At 36.7% G+C, this 27,604-nt stretch overlaps 2 protein-coding genes across 2 annotated transcripts in view; both read right to left on the reverse strand.

The window, feature by feature from the left end:
- The window catches only part of LOC134663544 (uncharacterized), a 216,629-nt gene that overhangs the window by 172,301 nt on the left and 16,724 nt on the right, over positions 1-27,604 (reverse strand). The window contains exon 2 of the mRNA XM_063519941.1: positions 23,292-23,724. Within this exon, the coding sequence (XP_063376011.1) occupies positions 23,292-23,724 (433 nt within the window). The remainder of the gene's footprint in view (positions 1-23,291; positions 23,725-27,604) is intronic.
- LOC134663515 (NADH dehydrogenase [ubiquinone] flavoprotein 1, mitochondrial-like) overlaps positions 1-27,604 on the reverse strand; it is a 219,710-nt gene that overhangs the window by 43,184 nt on the left and 148,922 nt on the right. The window lies entirely within an intron of this gene.

Below are 27,604 nucleotides of genomic sequence, written 5' to 3' on the forward strand. Positions count from 1 at the left end.
ATGGTTTAGTTTACTGATTTACTTAAAACAGAAACACTCCTTATTTACCAGATTTGTACCTTAAGCTTTTCCGATAAGGTTTATGAATTGCTAACTATTTATCAGTAAGTATTTGAGTTGTTTTGAACTGAAATGTATTCAAAAGGAGCAAAGGAAGGTTATTGATGAGGGTTTAAAACGCGTTTTAAATCAACACTCGGATGGTCTTTTATCATTGTGATTGAGTTTACTAGCTTTTGAGAATATCTTTCAACTGTTCTTAAGTGGTTTCGTGAGTTGTGGATCAAATACGTGGTATTTTCGTTTTAAAATTGCAAACAATTTATCATCGGATCAGTAATATTAAAACTTGAAAATATTTATGCCACAAATAACGTTGGAATTTCTATAGCCAATTCTTTCTACAGCCAATGTTTGGCATGACATCATTGGTACTGGAATACCACAAACTTGTGAAACAAAACAAGATTTCATTGTTGCCTATATAACAGAATAAATAATAGTACTAGGTACAGAAGACTCACTCTCTAACGAAACGCGTCTGTTACGATCAGGCCAGATATGGCCGCTAGGTGGCGACAGCGCCACGCGCGGCTTATGGCTAACCCCCAAAATTGGTGTGGAACGCGTCTGTTACGATCAGGCCAGATATGGCCGCTAGGTGGCGACAGCGCCACGCGCGGCTTATGGCTAACCCCCAAAATTGGTGTGGAACGGATGTAGGTACTTTTAGCTACGTGTATAGATAGCAAAGCGACGAAATCGCGGAGTGAGCTACGCCTGCCTACATTTTTTATCAGTGGGTTTTTTATGAACAATTTGTCTAACAAGCGATTTATCTTCAGTACAATAGAAGAAAGAAATAGTTTAATTACCTTACTCTTCGGTTATCGCTCACTTGTCCTAAATACCCGATAACCTCTAGCCATTGAAATTAATGTCACAACAATACTCATTCATTCGTTTTATGCAGTTGTGCAGCTGGTACTGAATAAAGGTGGCTAGTAGTATTTGATGCATCGTTTGTTATGTTACTTAGTATTAGTAGTACAAAATGAGTACCTACCTACAAACTGAATTCGACTTTTATGAAAAGGATGTTAGTTTTTGTGTGTACGTCAGCTACTTTAATCGTATGTGTGATAAAATACACGTATGATTATAGTACATTGTGCAACATGGGGTGTAAGTTGAATATATTACTAATTGCAATATTATATATTACGCCCCGAGTTACACACAATGTTTTTCATCACACTTACGATACAAAAATTAAGTATAAAGACAAAAAACTGTTAATTATAGCACTAGAAACTTCATAACTCCCTAGGGAGAACGATTTTTCTATAACTCCCGCTACTCCTGCGTGCAATTCCGCATTTACTGAGCGAGTGTTATGAAAAACATTGTGTGTAACTCGGGGCGTAATAATATTGCAAACTCGAGTCTATAAATCGCTCCGGCAAGCCGTCGCGATTTAACTTACTCTCGTTTGCAATATTCAACATACGCCCCATGTTGCACAATGTACTATTACTTAGTACTTGAAATTTCGTTAAAAATAAATCCTAGCCGAGCTCTTACAAATTTAAAATGAAATGTTTGATTCCAATATATCTTTAATTCAGCAGTAACAATAATAGGTACCTAGTTAATAATATTTGTGAATCTTACTTTTTTAATATCTCATAGATAATCTTGAATGTATATTTCATATCTAGCATATTAACATTTGTACCTAATATAATCATTATCGGCCCTCATCAGAACAACATTTAGTATATTCCTGTACAGTCCCAAAAGATTGTCTCCCTTGGGCGACAATGTATATTGTCAGCATGTATTACGTATGCTTCTAATGCATGGAATGCCTGTGCCGTATGCACCTTGGTTTCCTAACGTGATCCGAATGAATATGCTTTAATTTTTTTATTGTAGGTTTATTTTATTTTAACAATAAATTAACGTAAGTACAAAATCGTGATAATTGTTTTGATGATATGTATTACAGTATTGTTTTTGTTCGAAGTGTTTTTATACGTATTAACACTCGTATGTATGCCAAAATAGTTATTTGTACAACAAGAGATCACAGTTTGATATTTCTTCGAGTGCTTATTTTGAGTCCCGTGCAAGCGAAAGATTCTATAATAGATTTAGAATCTTGAGCGTAGTAAGGGATTCAAAAGCGCACGAGATGTAAATAACTTTGATCTCGTGTAGTACACAAAATTTTTCACCCTAAGCAGTGAGAACATACCTATTAGAGGGACAGAGATAATAGAACCCAAGTATATCGAACTTGTATTAGACTCCGCATGTTGAAATGACATTTGACTATAAAGGTCACTTGAATGTCATTTTGTCTCAATCGAATGCGAATTGAATGCGATTTTGCTCACTGAGTGAGACAAAATGACTCAGTGAGTGATCAAAATGCGATTTTGCTCACTGAGTGAGACAAAATGACACAGTGAGCAAAATCGCATTTTGCTCACTGTTTTTAAGAAGCAAAGTACCCTTGTTCGAGCTGCTGAAGTGAAAATAACATTTCAACAAAATAACTTGATTGTACAATTCACTTATTCAAAGTTTCATTTGGTTTCTCCGTGCCCCGCGCCCTAAAATGAATAAACAACTTGTTTTATGCCCTGTGTTCTACCCTCGCGGAGTCGGGGATGAAATAAATGTCCCGCTTATCTAAATATACAACCTTTGACTTTATCACCCTGTATCTTTGCTAGCTTCTGCTGTTGACTACTTATGACATTTTTTGCGAGATATTAGTTCAAGGACCTGATGTTTATGTAAATAAATTTAAAATAAACTGTATGAACTGTCGGAATGTTTCGCTAATACTTTTGAGGGCTTAATTTTATTGTCCAATGTCCATATTGGGTAATCCCCTAGGAATCTCCAGTACCTAGTTATTATAAAAACATTGGCTATAAGTAAACGCCTAACACCGACTTGCACCATCCCACCAACCCGGGGTTGAGCGGCTAACCGTTAACACAGTCTCAAATTGAACTGTAGGTAATAATAATTTTGTTTTGTAAAAAAATACGTTCCTAGGTAATTTCATGACAAAACACAAGGACTATTTTAACTGATAGATCATTTGAGCAATTTTTATTTATTAAGTCAAAATTCAAAATATACACCGTGTTTTTATTGAATTCCGTTAACTTCGGGGTATGGTTAAGTACGTTTAAGATAACTAAATGGCATAGTTAATTTTCGAAAAAAAAATTTTTTTTTGTTTCTTTTTTTTGATTTTTTTTTGTTTAAAAAGTAATTAAATGTAGCATATAGCGTTGTTGTAACACGGGCATTACATTTAACTCAACCAAACAATTGAAATCTGTGACATATGAATGTCATTTCATACATCAGTCGACCGAGATTGTACTTAAGTTTAGTAGCAAATGTATGAACTCATTCTAAACACTAATCAATATGTAAACCGGCCCTAAGGCAAGTGTAGACGCTTGTAGAGGCATTATAGGAAAAAAATAAATTATTGATTATCTCCGAAATGGACTTAATTAGAACATCGGTGTCTTTGTGAAAGTTACTTGATTTAAGCTCAGGAATGCACCCTTGAAATTAACGGAAATCAAAAAAAACACGGTGTATATGGAGCACACCATACTTACCATAAGGAAAAATACGAAATATAAGGAAACATAATTGATAACTAACTATAGGCTTATCACAACGGTATTCTTATAAAGCCTTATCTAATATAAAGTATTTCTACGAAAAATATAATAATATAGTACCGGTGTGAAGTTAGCAGCCCAAAGTTAGCTGACCATGATAACCCGACCAAATTAAATCGTCTTATTAAAAATTAAAAATAAACAACGAAAACAATGTTGTTTAAGGAAAATAAGGACATAACAAGTGATACAAATGACAAATCTATCAAAACTGACCCATCAGAAACCAAAAACACTTGAAATTTAAAGAAATGTAAAATTTAATTTTAGGCTGCTAACTTCACAAATGAATTATTAGTGTGAATTCATAAAGATCACACTTTTTAACTAATAACATTCAAAGCAGCATTACACGAGATATTACCACGCCAACACACGTTGAAATTGAAAGAACCAGGCTAGGAAAAATTTTGGACTCAAAGAAATCAGCCTAAGCCCATACTAAGGTTTTGCTCAGATTTATACCAGAAGTTGTAGAGATCACACATTGTTACTAGTATTTTTAGAAGCGGCATAAGACGTGCTATCACGTTGCCAACTAACGTTGAATTTCAAAGAACCAGGCTACCTCAAATCTAGGTCTCAAAGTTATCAGCCTAAGCCCATACTAGGTTTAGCCTAATTTTCTTTCAGAAGTTGTAGAGATCACACATTCTTACTAGTATTTTTAGAAGCGGCATAAGACGTGCTACCATATTGCCAACTAACGTTGAAATTCAAAGAACCAGGCTACCTCAAATCTAGGTCCCAAAAATATGAGCCTAAGCCCATACTAGGTTTTGCCCAATTTTCTTTAAGAAGTTGTAGAGATCACACATTCTTACTAGTATTTTAAGAAGCGGCATAAGACGTGCTACCATATTGCCAACTAACGTTGAAATTCAAAGAACCAGGCTACCTCAAATCTAGGTCTCAAAGTTATCAGCCTAAGCCCATACTAGGTTTAGCCCAATTTTCTTTCAGAAGTTGTAGAGATCACACATTCTTACTAGTATTTTTAGAAGCGGCATAGGACATGCTACCATATTGCCAAGTAACGTTGAAATTCAAAGAACCAGGCTACCTCAAATCAAGGTCCCAAAAATATGAGCCTAAGCCCATACCAGGTTTTGCCCAATTTTCTTTCAGAAGTTGTAGAGATCACACATTCTTACTAGTATTTTTAAGAGCGGCATAAGACAAACTACAATCTTGCCAACTAACGTTTAAATCGAAAGAACCAGGCTACCTCAAATCTGGGTCTCAAAGTTATCAGCCCAAACCCATACAAGGTTTTGCCCAAATTTCTTTCAGAAGTTGTTGAGATCACACATTTTTACTAGTATTTTTGGAAGCGGCATAGAACATGCTACCATATTACCAAGTAACGTTGAAATTCAAAGAACCAGGCTACCTCAAATCTAGGTCTAAATGTTATCAGCCTAAGCCCATACTAGGTTTTGCCCAATTTCCTTTCAGAAGTTGTAGAGATCACACATTCTTACTAGTATTTTTAGAAGCGGCATAGAACATGCTACCATATTGCCAAGTAACGTTGAAATTCAAAGAACCAGGCTACCTCAAATCTGATCTCAAAGTTATCAGCCTAAGCCCATACTAGGTTTAGCCCAATTATCTTTTAGAAGTTGTAGAGATCACACATCCTTAACTAGTATTTTTAGAAGCGGCATAGGACATGCTACCATATTGCCAAGTAACGTTGAAATTCAAAGAACCAGGCTACCTCAAATCTGATCTCAAAGTTATCAGCCTAAGCCCATACTAGGTTTAGCCCAATTTTCTTTTAGAAGTTGTAGAGATCACACATTCTTACTAGTATTTTTAAAAGCGGCATAAGACAAGCTACAATCTTGCCAACTAACGTTGAAATTCAAAGAACCAGGCTACCTCAAATCTAGGTCTAAATGTTATCAGCCTAATCCCATACTAGGGTTTGCCCAATTTCCTTTCAGAAGTTGTAGAGATCACACATTCTTACTAGTATTTTTAGAAGCGGCATAGAACATGCTACCATATTACCAAGTAACGTTGAAATTCAAAGAACCAGGCTACCTCAAATCTGATCTCAAAGTTATCAGCCTAAGCCCATACTAGGTTTTGCCCAATTTTCTTTCAGAAGTTGTAGAGATCACACATTCTTACTAGTATTTTTAGAAGCGGCATAAGACATGCTACCATATTGCCAAGTAACGTTGAAATTCAAAGAACCAGGCTACCTCAAATCTGATCTCAAAGTTATCAGCCTAAGCCCATACTAGGTTTAGCCCAATTTTCTTTTAGAAGTTGAAGAGATCACACATTCTTACTAGTATTTTTAAAAGCGGCATAAGACAAGCTACAATCTTGCCAACTAACGTTGAAATTCAAAGAACCAGGCTACCTCAAATCTAGGTCTAAATGTTATCAGCCTAAGCCCATACTAGGGTTTGCCCAATTTCCTTTCAGAAGTTGTAGAGATCACACATTCTTACTAGTATTTTTAGAAGCGGCATAGAACATGCTACCATATTACCAAGAAACGTTGAAATTCAAAGAACCAGGCTACCTCAAATCTGGCCACAAAGTTATCAGCCTAAGCCCATACTAGGTTTAGCCCCATTTTATTTTAGAAGTTTTAGAGATCACACATTCTTACTAGTATTTTTAGAAGCGGCATAAGACGTGCTACCATATTGCCAAGTAACGTTTAAATTCAAAGAACCAGGCTACCTCAAATCTGACCACAAAGTTATCAGCCTAAGCCCATACTAGGTTTAGCCCCATTTTCTTTTAGAAGTTTTAGAGATCACACATTCTTACTAGTATTTTTAGAAGCGGCATAAGACGTGCTATCACCTTGTCAAATAACGTTGAAATTCAAAGAACCAGGCTACCTCAAATCTAGGTCTAAATGTTATCAGTCTAAGCCCATACTAGGTTTTGCCCAATTTCCTTTCAGAAGTTGTAGAGATCACACATTCTTACTAGTATTTTTAGAAGCGGCATAGGACATGCTACCATATTGCCAAGTAACGTTGAAATTCAAAGAACCAGGCTACCTCAAATCTTATCTCAAAGTTATCAGCCTAAGCCCATACTAGGTTTTGCCCAATTTTCTTTCAAAAGTTGTAGAGATCACACATTCTTACTAGTATTTGAAGAAGCGGCATAAGACATGCTACCATATTGCCAAGTAACGTTGAAATTCAAAGAACCAGGCTACCTCAAATCTTATCTCAAAGTTATCAGCCTAAGCCCATACTAGGTTTTGCCCAATTTTCTTTCAAAAGTTGTAGAGATCACACATTCTTACTAGTATTTGAAGAAGCGGCATAAGACATGCTACCATATTGCCAAGTAACGTTGAAATTTAAAGAACCAGGCTACCTCAAATCTGATCTCAAAGTTATCAGCCTAAGCCCATACTAGGTTTAGCCCAATTTTCTTTTAGAAGTTGTAGAGATCACACATTCTTACTAGTATTTTTAAAAGCGGCATAAGACAAGCTACAATCTTGCCAACTAACGTTGAAATTCAAAGAACCAGGCTACCTCAAATCTAGGTCTAAATGTTATCAGCCTAAGCCCATACTAGGGTTTGCCCAATTTCCTTTCAGGAGTTGTAGAGATCACACATTCTTACTAGTATTTTTGTAAGCGGCATAGAACATGCTACCATATTACCAAGTAACGTTGAAATTCAAAGAACCAGGCTACCTCAAATCAGATCTCAAATTTATCAGCCTTAGCCCATACTAGGTTTAGCCCAATTTCCTTTCAGAAGTTGTAGAGATCACACATTCCTACTAGTATTTTTAGAAGCGGCAAAGGACATGCTACCATATTGCCAAGTAACGTTGAAATTCAAAGAACCACGCTACCTCAAATCTGATCTCAAAGTTATCAGCCTAAGCCCATACTAGGTTTTGCCCAATTTTCTTTCAGAAGTTGTAGAGATCACACATTCTTACTAGTATTTTTAGAAGCGGCATAAGACATGCTACAACATTGCGAAATAACGTTGAAATTCAAAGAACCAGGCTACCTCAAATCTGATCTCAAATTTATCAGCCTAAGTCCATACTAGGTTTAGCCCCATTTTCTTTTAGAAGTTGTAGAGATCACACATTCTTACTAGTATTTTAAGAAGCGGCATAAGACGTGCTACCATATTGCCAACTAACGTTGAAATTCAAAGAACCAGGCTACCTCAAATCTAGGTCTCAAAGTTATCAGCCTAAGCCCATACTAGGTTTTGCCCAATTTTCTTTCAGAAGTTGTAGAGATCACACATTCTTACTAGTATTTTTAGAAGCGGCATACGACATGCTACAATATTGCCAAGTAACGTTGAAATTCAAAGAACCAGGCTACCTCAAATCTAGGTCCCAAAAATATGAACCTAAGCCCATACCAGGTTTTGCCCAATTTTCTTTCAGAAGTTGTAGAGATCACACATTCTTACTAGTATTTTTAGGAGCGGCATAAGACAAGCTACAATCTTGCCAACTAACGTTTAAATCGAAAGAACCAGGCTACCTCAAATCTGGGTCTCAAAGTTATCAGCCCAAACCCATACAAGGTTTTGCCCAAATTTCTTTCAGAAGTTGTTGAGATCACACATTCTTACTAGTATTTTTGGAAGCGGCATAGAACATGCTACCATATTACCAAGTAACGTTGAAATTCAATGAACCAGGATACCTCAAATCTAGGTCTAAATGTTATCAGCCTAAGCCTATACTAGGTTTTGCCCAATTTCCTTTCAGAAGTTGTAGAGATCACACATTCTTACTAGTATTTTTAGAAGCGGCATAGAACATGCTACCATATTGCCAAGTAACGTTGAAATTCAAAGAACCAGGCTACCTCAAATCTGATCTCAAAGTTATCAGCCTAAGCCCATACTAGGTTTAGCCCAATTTTCTTTTATAAGTTACTGTTAGAATTAAATTTGCTATTTATGTATTTCGAAGCCCCGGGGTAGGATAGGACATAGTTTAGTATAGATTTTATAATGGAGATCGTCTATTACGTAGACGAAATCACTTATACATATATGCATTATATTAATTTACTAATTGATGCTTTTCTTGCCGTCTCTATTAAATCAACATAATAATTAATAGTATGATTTAAATTAAACCGGAAATATTTTAATTGATTAATGATTATGATTAATATTATATTTACATTATTTCAAAGCTCTAATATACAGCAATGTTGTCGTTTTTTTCGTGATTTTTTTCTTTGTTATTTATATTATTTGTACAGTATTTACACGAGCCAAAAATTACGTCATTATCGTTGAAATTTTTTTCGACTCTTAATTAACTATATTTATACAACTTTTTATTTTTATAGGCTTAGTATAGCCATAGGCCATAGGCGGAATTGCAATGGTCGTCTCGACCGCTCTTGACACGTCGTTAAAATATCTAAATGACCTCCGCGAGTTGTACCGGGTGCAAATATACATATTGTTAGAGGATTACGTAACTTTGGATCCGAAACAGTATGTTGTCAATAGTGTGGTGGACCAGCTTTGGCACTTTCTGTTCTCGATAGCATACCACTGGACGAAATTAAGGAAACTGTTTCCGATATGCCAACACAGCCTACCATAACCAGGGTAGAGCGATGTACATATATTTTTCGCGGAGGTCTTTTAGATTAAAATATTTAGATATATTTAAGTTATGATTATATGATTTTATATTCCATAATATGCATTTATATTATATTTTGATGCTTTCAAAACTCTTATCTGCTTAAAAATTTACAGCAACGTTGTTTTTTTTATACATTTTTTTACGTTTATTTATTCGTTATTTACATTATTGATACAGTATTTACACAAGCCAAGGATATTATTACATCATCATCGTTTGATTTTTTTTTTCGTTTGTTATTTAACTATAATTTAACTTAGAACTTATTTGCTATACACAGATCACACTTTGTTTTATTTTTTTTTAATTTTTGTTTGAATGTAATTTTTGACAGTTTTTCGTCTATAGATAGGTAGCAGTCTTTATGAATATTTCTTCTGCATATTTTACACTGGATTCCTTCTTTAGGTTTCACTTTTCGGCAGCAAAACAAGCATAGCTGGTGCATGTCATCACTAATAGTGCAATAAAAGCTTTTTTAATACAGTTGCTCAAAAAGTGCTACTTTACGTAGCTGTTTAGCGTGCGGAAAGTTGGTTATCTCGAACTAGTGCTTTGTACTTTTCCAATTTTTTAAAATTTATACTTGTTCCAATTCACGACTACTTATTGATGAGTGTTAATATTAGTTTCCTTTAAACGTCGTAATCAGCATAAAAACCTACCGTTAATGTAAGAATACGAAAAATATTACATATTTCATATTTAATTACTTACCTCTTCATCATTATAACACGTTTATTTTTTAATATTCAATATTGAAAATTCCGTTCTTAATAAGTTGACTGAATGGAACGGAATAGCTGCCAAACGCCCATAGATATAATATACTTAAAGACGACGTCTAACCGAGCTGTCACTGTTACCACTTTTGTTTAGTGTACGATTAACAATGTTTTTCTTATTTTTTCGCAACTGTATTAAAAAACGTCGTTCGATACACGTGCGGAAATGTCATTCTTCACTCGTTCCAAGTCTTGCCACTCGCCTGCGGCTCGTGGCAAGATATCTCGGTACTCGTGAAGTAATGACATACCTTCCGCACTAGCATCGAAATGTACTATTTTAACTCTATCCTATTGTTGTCAAAAATTTTTCGTTTTGGCTGTGGTTTATTTTCTACTATGTTTTTAAATATGTTTATTAAAATAGGGCCACAGTTGTGTGAATCTTTTTGGATGTAGTGGCTTCGAGTTTTAAATTCATTAAATTGGAAATTTATAGATTTCAACTGCAATAAGTTATTAAATCTTTTCATGTAATACTCGCCATAACTTTTTTCATTTCCCATGGGATCAATGATTTCCAATGTTTTTTGTTCTAATGATATTATCACCATGGTATAGTGGCCGTGTTGGCATATCGGAAACACTGTGTCTTTAGTTTCGTCCAGTGGTATGGCATCCAGAAAAGAACTACCCAATTCTTCTTTTTCTAAAATATATGTACATCGCTCTACCATGATCAGATAAAACATTTCTTTATTAGTAATATGCAGTAGTTGGTCCACCACACCATTGACAACATACTGTTTAGGATCCAAAGTTACGTAATCCTCTATTAATAGACTTTTTTGGGTGGTATGGGTTACGCTGCTAATATTATTAACAATTACGTAACCACGGCCTATTTCTTTATAAAAACATGGGTCATCAACAAGACCGTTTGTCATTGTAAGTACCTTATTTTCAGCGTGCGGGGAAGGATGCGGCGCAGCGTTATTTTTAGAACTACAATGGTTGCAAAAATAACCGTCGGAAAAGTCATTGCAACCATCTAAATTTTTTGTGCAATTCTGATGGATCCATTGGTCGCAAGCATCACATTGAACCCAGTCAGTCACTGGTGAAGTCACACTGGCGCCGCGACCGCAGTATAAACAGTTCAAAATTTCTTCTTCCATGTTGATTTCTGGAATTGCAGGCCGCATTTTTTTTAAATGCCTGCCCTCGAAATGGCAGAAAGGTACTTTCCGCTTTCTGTTCCATGACTCTTCGTGATCTTCTATGTCACAATTATCTTGATGATTTTTATTTTTTCTGGAAGTACCGCAAAGTCCGGTTTTCTTTATTTTCATGGCAGTCTCTTTGTGGAGAGCCGTTGTCTCCACGTGGAGGGCTCGCAGAAATTGCGTGCATTTCAATTTTTTCCTGTCTTGCAGGGTCCCATGTTTTAAATGGCCAAAGTAATTTTCAACCGGTGCGTTACTCACACGCTCTGCTTTTAGTATGTTCGTCCACATTGGTAACAAAGGTAAATACTTTTTTAACAGAGTTGTCAGAAGTACCGGGTCGTAATACGGATTTTTGTTACTTCCGACGTCTGACACCACCACATCGTCGCAAGCATTTTTGAAATAAATATAAAATAGATTTTTTTTATAATTGCTCTCGATATTCTGATCTGGATGTTCTGATGATGGCAGCGGTGGTGGTAAATCGACGGGAACAGTAATCGGGCTGTCATGTCATGGGATACGTCGGCTATGTAGCGCCGTGCGTCTAATACGGCGTCATTTTCATATTGTGATTTCAAAACAATCAATACTTGTTTGATGTAAATGGCGGCGTCCTGAAACGTTCGGAAGAGGTATATTTTGGTCAACATTTCTTTTACCTCTTGTTTGTTTTTAATTTCTGCCCCATCCACATCTACGCACATGCACTTCACCAAATGTGCGACACAAAGGTACAATGGGACCGGTTCAAACTTAGAGTTTTGATCATCGTCTTCTATGTGTACAAAGCAATAATTTAAATACTGCAGTAGAGACATTTGATTAAACGCCGAACATGCGGCGTTAATCAACGCGAAGCTCAAATCGGTCACCACTCCGCTAAATGCAGGCCAAACCCTCTTCTTATTACAAAAAACTTTAAAGTCATTCAGCATTTTAAAAATGCTGTTAGTGTCATGCACAGCTGATATCATTGAAAAGACCGGAAACAGTCTTTGGTTTGATTTCAGTTGAATAATCCCAGAGTACAATAAAAATTTTCGATTGTTTTTTGTAACGTGATTCGGATCTCTGACTATGCTCCCGGTAGCATCTAAGAAGAGCATCGTAGGACCTTCGCTTTATAAGGTCTCAACTTGCTCAGAGCTGTATAATTTGATATTCAGCGGAAATGACACTTCTTTAACGAAATCTTTATGGTCGTTTTGGTATGCGAGCAAATCCAACACGTCATTTGCATGTCTATCATTGGCTGCAAGAGCTTCTGATCGGATCTTACGCAAAGTAGGATCTGATTTCACTTTTTGAAGATCCCGCGTAGTAGAGAAACGCTCTTCGTTCAAATTTATTAACTGTTGTTTCTTAAAAGCAAATGGTTTTTTGTCTTTAAGTTCCTTTTTAAAAATTTCTCTTTCTACCCCTCTAACCTGCATTGTCACGCCATCAGCATGACAATAGTTAATGTTTCCGCTGAACACAGTAACGCTTTTATCTTGATTTAGATAAATTTTAAACTGTTTGCAATTTTTATGGTTACACCAAGCTTTAATCATAATTTTTTTGTTTTTTAAATATTTCACATACTTGAAAATTATCTGACATGTGTTATTGATGCTCTTTTGTATAACTTTTCTAAGTATGTACGGGTAATATTTTTTTTTTAGTTTTTCACCATCGAACATTTCATTCCATAGTGCTTCTTCAATTATTGATGTACCTTCATTTACCTTTAAATGTAAGCCTTGCTCAACATGCTTGAATGATGGCACATTTTGCGTCCCGACGGGCAGAAGAATTTCGGTCGTATTGGCACTGGACAAGTTCAGGACAGCTTTAGGTATTTTTGCACAGTCAGGAGTCGCGCAGCGCCGTTCAGTGTAATCTGTATCATTCAACTCTTGTGGAGAGGCGGTAGGTGAGCGTGAATGGCAGACAGATGGAGAATGCTCCGGCAATGAAGTCCGTTTGTACCGTCCGTCTTTCACGGATTGATTGTCTGAAACGCCGAACAGGGATTTTTTGGCAGACGATGGCGAAGACATTGCAGGGACAGTAGAAGGAGGTGTAGGACTTTTTTTGGGTGAAATATCATTTTCTGACAGTCGTTCAGTGCAATCTTTATCATTCACCTCTTGTGGAGAGGCGGCAGGTGAAAGTGAATTGCAGACAGATGGAGATTGCTCCGGCAATGAAGTCCGCATGTACCGTCCGTCTTTCGCGGATTGATTGTCTGAAACATCGAACGGGGATTTTTTGGCAGACGATGGCGAAGACATTGCAGGGACAGTAGAAAGAGGTGTAGGACTTTTCTTGGGTGAATTATCATTTTCTGACAGATTTGTAGGCGGGGCGATAGGAACCTCGCCGGAATGATTTTTAATATTTGTTTTCCATAACCTGTATATTTTCAAACGGTTTTTGTACAGGTTTGAAATTTTCAAATATTCGCAGATAACGAAATATCTGTTAGAATCCCTCGGGGACCACGGATAGTCTTTAATATTTAAAGCCTGAAGGGCCAGACGAATATCTGACCGTGACAACATTGACCGAGGTTTCATTTTTCAAACCTACGGGCCACGCACATACACACACACTCACACACACACACGTACACACACACACACACACACACACACATACACACACACACACACACACACACACACACACAAACACACCACGCCACACTCTCTCTCACACACAACAACAAAAATAACAATAACGAAGAATTAACAAAAACACAACAAAAACAAAGAATTTACAATAATTAAAAAAAAAACTTTAACAATAACAATGACTGACTGGGTTCAATGTGATGCTTGCGACCAATGGATCCATCAGAATTGCACAAAAAATTTAGATGGTTGCAATGACTTTTCCGACGGTTATTTTTGCAACCATTGTAGTTCTAAAAATAACGCTGCGCCGCATCCTTCCCCGCACGCTGAAAATAAGGTACTTACAATGACAAACGGTCTTGTTGATGACCCATGTTTTTATAAAGAAATAGGCCGTGGTTACGTAATTGTTAATAATATTAGCAGCGTAACCCATACCACCCAAAAAAGTCTATTAATAGAGGATTACGTAACTTTGGATCCTAAACAGTATGTTGTCAATGGTGTGGTGGACCAACTACTGCATATTACTAATAAAGAAATGTTTTATCTGATCATGGTAGAGCGATGTACATATATTTTAGAAAAAGAAGAATTGGATAGTTCTTTTCTGGATGCCATACCACTGGACGAAACTAAAGACACAGTGTTTCCGATATGCCAACACGGCCACTATACCATGGTGATAATATCATTAGAACAAAAAACATTGGAAATCATTGATCCCATGGGAAATGAAAAAAGTTATGGCGAGTATTACATGAAAAGATTTAATAACTTATTGCAGTTGAAATCTATAAATTTCCAATTTAATGAATTTAAAACTCGAAGCCACTACATCCAAAAAGATTCACACAACTGTGGCCCTATTTTAATAAACATATTTAAAAACATAGTAGAAAATAAACCACAGCCAAAACGAAAAAATTTTGACAACAATAGGATAGAGTTAAAATAGTACATTTCGATGCTAGTGCGGAAGGTATGTCATTACTTCACGAGTACCGAGATATCTTGCCACGAGCCGCAGGCGAGTGGCAAGACTCGGAACGAGTGAAGAATGACATTTCCGCACGTGTATCGAACGACGTTTTTTAATACAGTTGCGAAAAAATAAGAAAAACATTGTTAATCGTACACTAAACAAAAGTGGTAACAGTGACAGCTCGGTTAGACGTCGTCTTTAAGTATATTATATCTATGGGCGTTTGGCAGCTATTCCGTTCCATTCAGTCAACTTATTAAGAACGGAATTTTCAATATTGAATATTAAAAAATAAACGTGTTATAATGATGAAGAGGTAAGTAATTAAATATGAAATATGTAATATTTTTCGTATTCTTACATTAACGGTAGGTTTTTATGCTGATTACGACGTTTAAAGGAAACTAATATTAACACTCATCAATAAGTAGTCGTGAATTGGAACAAGTATAAATTTAAAAAAATTGGAAAAGTAAAAAGCACTAGTTCGAGATAACCAACTTTCCGCACGCTAAACAGCTACGTAAAGTAGCACTTTTTGAGCAACTGTATTAAAAAAGCTTTTATTGCACTATTAGTGATGACATGCACCAGCTATGCTTGTTTTGCTGCCGAAAAGTGAAACCTAAAGAAGGAATCCAGTGTAAAATATGCAGAAGAAATATTCATAAAGACTGCTACCTATCTATAGACGAAAAACTGTCAAAAATTACATTCAAACAAAAATTAAAAAAAAATAAAACAAAGTGTGATCTGTGTATAGCAAATAAGTTCTAAGTTAAATTATAGTTAAATAACAAACGAAAAAAAAAATCAAACGATGATGATGTAATAATATCCTTGGCTTGTGTAAATACTGTATCAATAATGTAAATAACGAATAAATAAACGTAAAAAAATGTATAAAAAAAACAACGTTGCTGTAAATTTTTAAGCAGATAAGAGTTTTGAAAGCATCAAAATATAATATAAATGCATATTATGGAATATAAAATCATATAATCATAACTTAAATATATCTAAATATTTTAATCTAAAAGACCTCCGCGAAAAATATATGTACATCGCTCTACCCTGGTTATGGTAGGCTGTGTTGGCATATCGGAAACAGTTTCCTTAATTTCGTCCAGTGGTATGCTATCGAGAACAGAAAGTGCCAAAGCTGGTCCACCACACTATTGACAACATACTGTTTCGGATCCAAAGTTACGTAATCCTCTAACAATATGTATATTTGCACCCGGTACAACTCGCGGAGGTCATTTAGATATTTTAACGACGTGTCAAGAGCGGTCGAGACGACCATTGCAATTCCGCCTATGGCCTATGGCTATACTAAGCCTATAAAAATAAAAAGTTGTATAAATATAGTTAATTAAGAGTCGAAAAAAATTTCAACGATAATGACGTAATTTTTGGCTCGTGTAAATACTGTACAAATAATATAAATAACAAAGAAAAAAATCACGAAAAAAACGACAACATTGCTGTATATTAGAGCTTTGAAATAATGTAAATATAATATTAATCATAATCATTAATCAATTAAAATATTTCCGGTTTAATTTAAATCATACTATTAATTATTATGTTGATTTAATAGAGACGGCAAGAAAAGCATCAATTAGTAAATTAATATAATGCATATATGTATAAGTGATTTCGTCTACGTAATAGACGATCTCCATTATAAAATCTATACTAAACTATGTCCTATCCTACCCCGGGGCTTCGAAATACATAAATAGCAAATTTAATTCTAACAGTAACTTATAAAAGAAAATTGGGCTAAACCTAGTATGGGCTTAGGCTGATAACTTTGAGATCAGATTTGAGGTAGCCTGGTTCTTTGAATTTCAACGTTATTTGGCAATGTGGTAGCACGTCTTAAGCCGCTTCTAAAAATACTAGTAAGAATGTGTGATCTCAACAACTTCTAAAAGAAAATTGGGCTAAACCTAGTATGGGCTTAGGCTGATAATTTTGATATCAGATTTGAGGTAGCCTGGTTCTTTGAATTTCAACGTTATTTGGCAATGTGGTAGCACGTCTTAAGCCGCTTCTAAAAATACTAGTAAGAATGTGTGATCTCAAAACTTCTAAAAGAAAATTGGGCTAAACCTAGCTTACTTGGCTTGGCTTAGGCTGATAACTTTGAGATCAGATTTGAGGTAGCCTGGTTCTTTGAATTTCAACGTTACTTGGCAATATGGTAGCATGTTCTATGCCGCTTCTAAAAATACTAGTAAGAATGTGTGATCTCTACAACTTATAAAAGAAAATTGGGCTAAACCTAGTATGGGCTTAGGCTGATAACTTTGAGATCAGATTTGAGGTAGCCTGGTTCTTTGAATTTCAACGTTATTTCGCAATGTGGTAGCATGTCTTATGCCGCCTCTAAAAATACTAGTAAGAATGTGTGATCTCTACAACTTCTGAAAGAAAATTGGGCTACCCCTAGTATGGGCTTAGGCTGATAACTTTGAGACCTAGATTTGAGGTAGCCTGGTTCTTTCGATTTAAACGTTAGTTAGCAAGATTGTAGCTTGTCTTATGCCGCTTTTAAAAATACTAGTAAGAATGTGTGATCTCTACAACTTCTAAAAGAAAATTGGGCTAAACCTAGTATGGGCTTAGGCTGATAACTTTGAGTTCAGATTTGAGGTAGCCTGGTTCTTTGAATTTCAACGTTACTTGGCAATATGGTAGCATGTCCTATGCCGCTTCTAAAAATACTAGTCAAGGATGTGTGATCTCTACAACTTCTAAAAGAAAATTGGGCTAAACCTAGTATGGGCTTAGGCTGATAACTTTGAGATCAGATTTGAGGTAGCCTGGTTCTTTGAATTTCAACGTTACTTGGCAATATGGTAGCATGTTCTATGCCGCTTCTAAAAATACTAGTAAGAATGTGTGATCTCTACAACTTCTGAAAGGAAATTGGGCAAAACCTAGTATAGGCTTAGGCTGATAACATTTAGACCTAGATTTGAGGTATCCTGGTTCATTGAATTTCAACGTTACTTGGTAATATGGTAGCATGTTCTATGCCGCTTCCAAAAATACTAGTAAGAATGTGTGATCTCAACAACTTCTGAAAGAAATTTGGGCAAAACCTTGTATGGGTTTGGGCTGATAACTTTGAGACCCAGATTTGAGGTAGCCTGGTTCTTTCGATTTAAACGTTAGTTGGCAAGATTGTAGCTTGTCTTATGCCGCTCCTAAAAATACTAGTAAGAATGTGTGATCTCTACAACTTCTGAAAGAAAATTGGGCAAAACCTGGTATGGGCTTAGGTTCATATTTTTGGGACCTAGATTTGAGGTAGCCTGGTTCTTTGAATTTCAACGTTACTTGGCAATATGGTAGCATGTCGTATGCCGCTTCTAAAAATACTAGTAAGAATGTGTGATCTCTACAACTTCTGAAAGAAAATTGGGCAAAACCTAGTATGGGCTTAGGCTGATAACTTTGAGACCTAGATTTGAGGTAGCCTGGTTCTTTGAATTTCAACGTTAGTTGGCAATATGGTAGCACGTCTTATGCCGCTTCTTAAAATACAAGTAAGAATGTGTGATCTCTACAACTTCTAAAAGAAAATGGGGCTAAACCTAGTATGGACTTAGGCTGATAAATTTGAGATCAGATTTGAGGTAGCCTGGTTCTTTGAATTTCAACGTTATTTCGCAATGTTGTAGCATGTCTTATGCCGCTTCTAAAAATACTAGTAAGAATGTGTGATCTCTACAACTTCTGAAAGAAAATTGGGCAAAACCTAGTATGGGCTTAGGCTGATAACTTTGAGATCAGATTTGAGGTAGCGTGGTTCTTTGAATTTCAACGTTACTTGGCAATATGGTAGCATGTCCTTTGCCGCTTCTAAAAATACTAGTAGGAATGTGTGATCTCTACAACTTCTGAAAGGAAATTGGGAAAAACCTAGTATGGGCTTAGGCTGATAACATTTAGACCTAGATTTGAGGTAGCCTGGTTCTTTGAATTTCAACGTTATTTGGCAAGGTGATAGCACGTCTTATGCCGCTTCTAAAAATACTAGTAAGAATGTGTGAACTCTACAACTTCTGAAAGGAAATTGGGCTAAACCTAGTATGGGCTAAGGCTGATAAATTTGAGATCAGATTTGAGGTAGCCTGGTTCTTTGAATTTCAACGTTACTTGGTCATATGGTAGCATGTTCTATGTCGCTTCTAAAAATACTAGTAAGAATGTGTGATCTCTACAACTTCTGAAAGGAAATTGGGCAAACCCTAGTATGGGATTAGGCTGATAACATTGTGGTCAGATTTGAGGTAGCCTGGTTCTTGAATTTAAACGTTACTTGGCAATATGGTAGCATGTCTTATGCCGCTTATAAAAATACTAGTAAGAATGTGTGATCTCTACAACTTCTGAAAGAAAATTGGGCAAAACCTAGTATGGGCTTAGGCTGATAAATTTGAGATCAGATTTGAGGTAGCCTGGTTCTTTGAATTTCAACGTTACTTGGCAATATGGTAGCATGTCCTTTGCCGCTTCTAAAAATACTAGTAAGAATGTGTGATCTCTACAACTTCTGAAAGGAAATTGGGAAAAACCTAGTATGGGCTTAGACTAATAACATTTAGACCTAGATTTGAGGTAGCCTGGTTCTTTGAATTTCAACGTTATTTGGCAAGGTGATAGCACGTCTTATGCCGCTTCTAAAAATACTAGTAAGAATGTGTGATCTCTAAAACTTCTAAATGAAAATGGGGCTAAACCTAGTATGGGCTTAGGCTGATAACTTTGAGATCAGATTTGAGGTAGCGTGGTTCTTTGAATTTCAACGTTACTTAGCAATATGGTAGCATGTCCTTTGCCGCTTCTAAAAATACTAGTAGGAATGTGTGATCTCTACAACTTCTGAAAGGAAATTGGGAAAAACCTAGTATGGGCTTAGGCTGATAACATTTAGACCTAGATTTGAGGTAGCCTGGTTCTTTGAATTTCAACGTTAGTTGGCAATATAGTAGCACGTCTTAAGCCGCTTCTAAAAATACTAGTAAGAATGTGTGATCTCTACAACTTCTAAAAGAAAATGGGGCTAAACCTAGTATGGGCTTAGACTGATAAATTTGAGATCAGATTTGAGGTAGCCTGGTTCTTTGAATTTCAACGTTATTTCGCAATGTTGTAGCATGTCTTATGCCGCTTCTAAAAATACTAGTAAGAATGTGTGATCTCTACAACTTCTGAAAGGAAATTGGGAAAAACCTAGTATGGGCTTAGGCTGATAACATTTAGACCTAGATTTGAGGTAGCCTGGTTCTTTGAATTTCTACGTTATTTGGCAAGGTGATAGCACGTCTTATGCCGCTTCTAAAAATACTAGTAAGAATGTGTGATCTCTACAACTTCTAAAAGAAAATGGGGCTAAACCTAGTATGGGCTTAGGCTGATAAATTTGAGATCAGATTTGAGGTAGCCTGGTTCTTTGAATTTCAACATTATTTCGCAATGTTGTAGCATGTCTTATGCCGCTTCTAAAAATACTAGTAAGAATGTGTGATCTCTACAACTTCTGAAAGAAAATTGGGCAAAACCTAGTATGGGCTTAGGCTGATAACTTTGAGATCAGATTTGAGGTAGCCTGGTTCTTTGAATTTCAACGTTACTTGGCAATCTGGTAGCATGTCCTATGCCGCTTCGAAAAATACTAGTAAGAATGTGTGATCTCTACAACTTCTGAAAGGAAATTGGGCAAAACCTAGTATGGGCTTAGACTGATAACTTTGAGATCAGATTTGAGGTAGCCTGGTTCTTTGAATTTCAACGTTACTTGGCAATCTGGTAGCATGTCCTATGCCGCTTCGAAAAATACTAGTAAGAATGTGTGATCTCTACAACTTCTGAAAGGAAATTGGGCAAAACCTAGTATGGGCTTAGACTGATAACATTTAGACCTAGATTTGAGGTAGCCTGGTTCTTTGAATTTCAACGTTAGTTGGCAATATGGTAGCACGTCTTATGCCGCTTCTAAAAATACTAGTAAGAATGTGTGATCTCTACAACTTCTGAAAGAAAATTAGGCAAAACCTAGTATGGGCTTAGGCTGATTTCTTTGAGTCCAAAATTTTTCCTAGCCTGGTTCTTTCAATTTCAACGTGTGTTGGCGTGGTAATATCTCGTGTAATGCTGCTTTGAATGTTATTAGTTAAAAAGTGTGATCTTTATGAATTCACACTAATAATTCATTTGTGAAGTTAGCAGCCTAAAATTAAATTTTACATTTCTTTAAATTTCAAGTGTTTTTGGTTTCTGATGGGTCAGTTTTGATAGATTTGTCATTTGTGTCACTTGTTATGTCCTTATTTTCCTTAAACAACATTGTTTTCGTTGTTTATTTTTAATTTTTAATAAGACGATTTAATTTGGTCGGGTTATCATGGTCAGCTAACTTTGGGCTGCTAACTTCACACCGGTTAATATAGTTAACATCAAAACCGCCATAATTCATAATCAGAGCTCGGCGGGGGTGAGCTGTTTTCAGAGTTTGCACAACATGGATATGCCTTGTCATTCGATAGTATATGTGGTGTAATTTAATAACTAAAGAAATAATTTAATTTAGGCTGCCTTTCCGCTACGATATTTACGTCGCTATTAAAACAAATGAATTTTATAGCAAGCTTTTTTAGTAAACCTCTTCAAATAATATGTATATCCATCCATATGCTACTATTAAAGTTTATTTGTACTTAAGGCATTGTCGTTTTAGTTTAATTATAAAGATAAAGATAATAATATAATTAATAAAGTTTTATTTTAATTTTTCTTTTTAAGGTGTATCTATATTAATATCTACACTTGACATAAGTGACGTCAAAATGGCTCACCCCTGCCGAGCTCTGTTCATAATTGGATAATTGCATGGTAATGTAGTCACGCACCTTCCTTTACTAATTCACTTTTATTTGTTTCTTTAGTAGACTCTAGTTTATATGCCTTTTTAGGGTTCCGTACCCAAAGGGTAAAAACGGAACCCATTACTAAGACTCCGTAGTCCGTCTGTCCGTCTATCTGTCTGTTACCAGGCTATATCTCATGAACCGTGATAGCAATAACTAGGCAGTTGAACTTTGACAGATGATGTATTTCTGTTGCCGCTATGACAACAAATACTAAAAACAGAATAAACATAAACGTGATTTTTGCCGTATTTTGCGTAATGGTACCTACGGAATCCTTCATACGCTAGTCCGACTCGCACTTATTTTTTTCATTTTCGAGCGTAAAATAAAAGAGTTTCGAATAATTATAGCTTTGCAACTTTTGCAAGCTTGAAGTATTCTTAGAACTTAAATGATGTCTAGACGTTGTAGAAATGACTTTAGTTATAAAACTTCAAGTTACATCACGCGAAGCGCGAGCTTCTAAAGTTCATCACTGTCAGACTGAATATAATGTACCTACCTATAATTTATTTATTCGTATGGCATTTACAGAGTCGCTAATTATCAATTACAATATTTACAATACGATATCTAAATTCTTCACCCATTGGGCAGCGTGTGCATTAGGCGAGTGAAGGTCTAGGCCTCTCCAACAAATTTCCGTTTCGGGCAACTATGTATAATGTGATCTATAGTCTGTACTGGGGCCCCGCAGTCGCATGCTGGTGAATCTCGCCAACCACACAAACAGATAGTCCGCACAGCGTCCATGTTCGGTACGGAGTCTGTTTAGTTGGCACCATTCCTTCCTAGATGCTGAAAAGCCATACGGCTTTAAAAAAAAAACGTACCTATAATAAAACATACACGTATCGTATTTCTTACTCCTAATGCTAGTCATCCTTGTACGCATTACTATTTTACCGCATTGTACGTTTATGATTATTCTTCTAAACCCCGTAATTACGTTGGATAAGTATACATTTTATGTACCTATTTTAACGAGATTAATTTAAACGGTTGTGAGTTGTGAGTCATTTTATGATTCAACCACTTTATTATTATTCAGAGCCCACCGTGTCCCACTCCTGGGCCTGGGCAAAGGCCTCCCCCTCTTCTTCCACTCGTCTCTGTTTGGTGCTATATCTGGCCAGCCTCTCAAGAAGGACTCCATGTTATCCCGCCATCGCCGACGAGGCCTGCCGGCTCCCCGGTTAGGCTCATGGGGCTCCTACTCTGTGGTTAACCACTTTAACCCACGTTTTCTACTGGCATGACTTATTACGGAGAACCTACACTTCCATTTTCAAGCTCTAAGAATGCTAAGTACCGTGAAAATAGTTTCATATCTTAACTAGCTTTTCTCACGTGTACGCGATATCATAAATCCACAATAACCCCACGCGACACAAAGCACTCACCGGTAGCTCACCGGCGCCCTCAAGTTCACGGCCGCTTCCCGCGACGGCGACCTCCTCCTCTTATCCCCCTCCCTCCAGCTCCCGTAGCTCCTCAGAAACCCCCCAACCCCACAATCACTCCCGTTCACTTCCAAAAAATCCGTTTCGTTTGAAAATTCGAATCGTTCAGACACGTTCACACTAGTCAAGTTTTCAAAATTGGAATGGTTGCTTTCGTAAACGCCGTTATGTTTTGGACTAGAATACACGTAAACTCTATCGAGTTCTGAGTCGTTCTCAGTTTTGATGGTGAGGTTGAGGTTGGAGGTGAGGTCTGTTGAGTTGAGGTGGTCTGTTGAGGTGTACCACGCTTCGAGGATGGCGATGTGAGCGTCGAGCTGGCGACAGGTCAGGCGGAAGGCGTAGTCGTGGCATTGTTGCTCTTCGACGATCTCTGAAACAAGAAAAATCACAGTTATGGTAACATTCCATTTCTAACCGCAGCTGCACTACCGGTACTGAACGCGTCGCTGTCATTGTCAATTTCCATAGTAAAATGAACAGTATTGCAGCTGTCGTTGAAAATGGACTGTCACCTTTAGGCGTCACCATGTTTCATTATTAGCATTTTAAATATAAGAATTTATATATTCTTTCCACTCAGAATCACGAGCTCTTTCGTCCTAATACAATAAAAAAAGTGTCCCCAAAATTTCATACAAATTTTTGTAGTCCGTTTTGTTACGGTCATAGAAGGTTGTGCTGATGCATCATCATCATTATCATCAGAAGGTTGTATTGAAAACTGTAACCAAACGATTCAAAAATTTCGGGGACACGTTTTTTCTCAGTTAATATGGAAAAAGCTTGTGATTTTGAGTAGAAATAATATAGGTACTTAAGAAATCCCAATTCTAAGACAAAAAATATTGGTACAACTTTAAATTCGGCGTTTACCAGTATCAATGGTTCAAAACCATCAAGTAACCAGTATGCAGGCAATGCTGCAATAGGGAATTAATTTGTCATTCACCGTAAAAGCACCCAGCTCATGCATAATTAATGCTGTATCAGTAACGGGTTGCGGTGCATCGATATATGGGTGCCCTGTTGTGTAAACATGTCAGGTGATGTATTAACTTGTCAAATGCATTCATGTTCAGTATATCTACTAAAGTAGAAGCACTTTCTGTTGTAGCAATAGTAAACAAGATGCCTTGCTCGACATGCTAATGCCCAATAGATGACACGCTGATGTCACCTCTATTGACAATGACTTAAGTTTCAAGATGACATGTTCTGGAACCGCGTCGAGCACCAGTACCACCACCTTAGTGCAGAGTCATAAGATCTAGATAGGTAGAAGATTTTATAGATATTGGCCATTTTCAAAATTAGATACCCCGCTTACGAAGTTACCCCAATGCACCTTAAATAGTTTCTTAAAATGGAATGTTTCCTTCGACTCCCTAAAGAAAAAGGACAACAACTTCTACCTTCAATATCCTCGTACCGTACAATGCAGCCAGGGACCGAAAAACCGGTACCTATACCGGTAACGGTCCTTGCTTGCAGCGAACGCCATACAAACATACTCAGTCATGTTTTCCCTCATGCATCAACTACGGTACCTCATAAAAATAGTGGTTGAAAAAGTAAATCCTACCCGTTGCATAATTCAGGCGGCCAGCATTCTTGCACGGCCCTTTTTGTTCATTCTAACCACAGATCATTATGCATAGACTCCGCTTTATACGAAAGCCGCGACGTCATCACACCTAGGCGCTCTTTTTACGCTGCTGCGTCGTATGGCGTTTCATGAAAACGATTTTAAATAAAACGTGCTTTATAAACTAAACGTATTTAAATATTTCCCTGAGATGGCTGAAAAAAGTTAGAGCAGAAAGAGCCGTGGGCAAATTCGACCGATATTGAACAATTGTGATTCAAAAGACCTTTTGGCTTAGTTAGTAGTGACCCTGCTAATCAAGCGGATTGGGCCGCCACGGTTCAAATCCCGGTAAGGGCTTTTAATTGTGTCATGAACATGGAAATTTGTTCCTGAGTCATGAGTGTTTTCAAGTATATATAATATAGGTTGCTTAAGCAACCTCATTTTATTCATTTTATCATTTTATTTTATTTCATTGGGTTTTTGATTTAAATCAATAATCCTTATCGTTCACAAGTCTTATTGAGCTTACTGTGGGGCTAGTCAATTTGTGTAATAATCGCCTGTAATATATATTTATTATGAGTAGGTACAGATTGCGCTCTCTCACTTAATTACATAGTTTGGGAACGGCTGGGACTAACGCTGATTTGTCGGATACATGTCATGCTCCAGTGCCCCGGCTAGTAGGTAAGTGATCTGTGATTCAAACACTGCCCGGGTATGCCCTAATAAATTCACGACGTATTTAAGTTATACATTTATCGAAAATTCTTTGTAGGATTACGGTATAAAGGAATCCTTTATAACCGAGTTGGCGGATTCATTGTTTAGAAAAAAGCTTGGTTTAAGCTTTGATCGACCTAAAAAGGTCCTTTTGAAATTGCTACAGTATAATATCAGGCAAATTTAAAAGCCTCAAACAAGGCAGATATAAAATATGTTAAATATGGCGAGGAGTAGGTGTCTTTCTGATAATGAGGAAGAAATTTCAAGGTTTGGCCTAATGGGTAGTGACCCTGCATTTGAAGCCGATGGTCCTGGGTTCGAATCCCGGTAAGGGCATTTATTTGTGTGATAGGCACAAATATTGGTTCCTGAGTTATGGGTGTTTTATGGGTGTTATGTTCTACATAAGTATGTATATCGTCGCCTAGCAGCCATAGCCATAGCCATTGCTTAGTTAGGAGCTAGGTTCATCTGTGTTAGATGTCCCCTGATGGGTATTTATTTATTTATTTATAAAATAATTGATGTTATATTTCTCTGACCATCAAATAGAAATGCCTGTATTTTTGCGTAAGCTTAAAAACACATAACTTCTTGATTATCCATTTGGCGGTATATGCGCCCACTTCTATGAAAATAATGTCATTAGTCTAAGCCGTCAGACTTGAAAAGGTTGAGCCTAGCCTAGGGCGAGGTCGGAAAATGTCATTGTAGCACGAGCGCTTCTACCAAACCCTCACACTTATGACTGGAAGGATGACTGGGAAGTTTTGAGAGAGGGAAAACACTGTAGTGTCGTCCCTTTCAAACTAATTTATATAAGAAACCGGGACGACACTACAGTGTTGCCACTTTTTAATTTCTACTCTTTCTTGCCAAGCTGTAAGTAGTACATTCTTCAGCAATTATACCTACACACGGAAACAACCTTTTACAAAAAAAACACCAACTTTCCAAAACTGTGTATGGCCTTATGTTTTGATAAGATAAGATAAGATAAGATAAGATAAGATAAGATAAGATAAGATAAGATAAGATAAGATAAGATAAGATAAGATGAGATAAGATGAGATGAGATGAGATGAGATGAGATGAGATGAGATAAGATGAGATAAGATGAGATAATATGAGATGAGATGAGATGAGATGAGATGAGATGAGATGAGATGAGATGAGATGAGATGAGATGAGATGAGATGAGATGAGATGAGATGAGATGAGATGAGATGAGATGAGATGAGATGAGATGAGATGAGATGAGATGAGATGAGATGAGATGAGATGAGATGAGATGAGATGAGATGAGATGAGATGAGATGAGATGAGATGAGATGAGATGAGATGAGATGAGATGAGATGAGATGAGATGAGATGAGATGAGATGAGATGAGATGAGATGAGATGAGATGAGATGAGATGAGATGAGATGAGATGAGATGAGATGAGATGAGATGAGATGAGATGAGATGAGATGAGATGAGATGAGATGAGATGAGATGAGATGAGATGAGATGAGATGAGATGAGATGAGATGAGATGAGATGAGATGAGATGAGATGAGATGAGATGAGATGAGATGAGATGAGATGAGATGAGATGAGATGAGATGAGATGAGATGAGATGAGATGAGATGAGATGAGATGAGATGAGATGAGATGAGATGAGATGAGATGAGATGAGATGAGATGAGATGAGATGAGATGAGATGAGATGAGATGAGATGAGATGAGATGAGATGAGATGAGATGAGATGAGATGAGATGAGATGAGATGAGATGAGATGAGATGAGATGAGATGAGATGAGATGAGATGAGATGAGATGAGATGAGATGAGATGAGATGAGATGAGATGAGATGAGATGAGATGAGATGAGATGAGATGAGATGAGATGAGATGAGATGAGATGAGATGAGATGAGATGAGATGAGAT

This window comes from Cydia fagiglandana, chromosome 4 (assembly GCF_963556715.1).
Source record: "Cydia fagiglandana chromosome 4, ilCydFagi1.1, whole genome shotgun sequence".
NCBI classification, from domain to species: domain Eukaryota; kingdom Metazoa; phylum Arthropoda; class Insecta; order Lepidoptera; family Tortricidae; genus Cydia; species Cydia fagiglandana.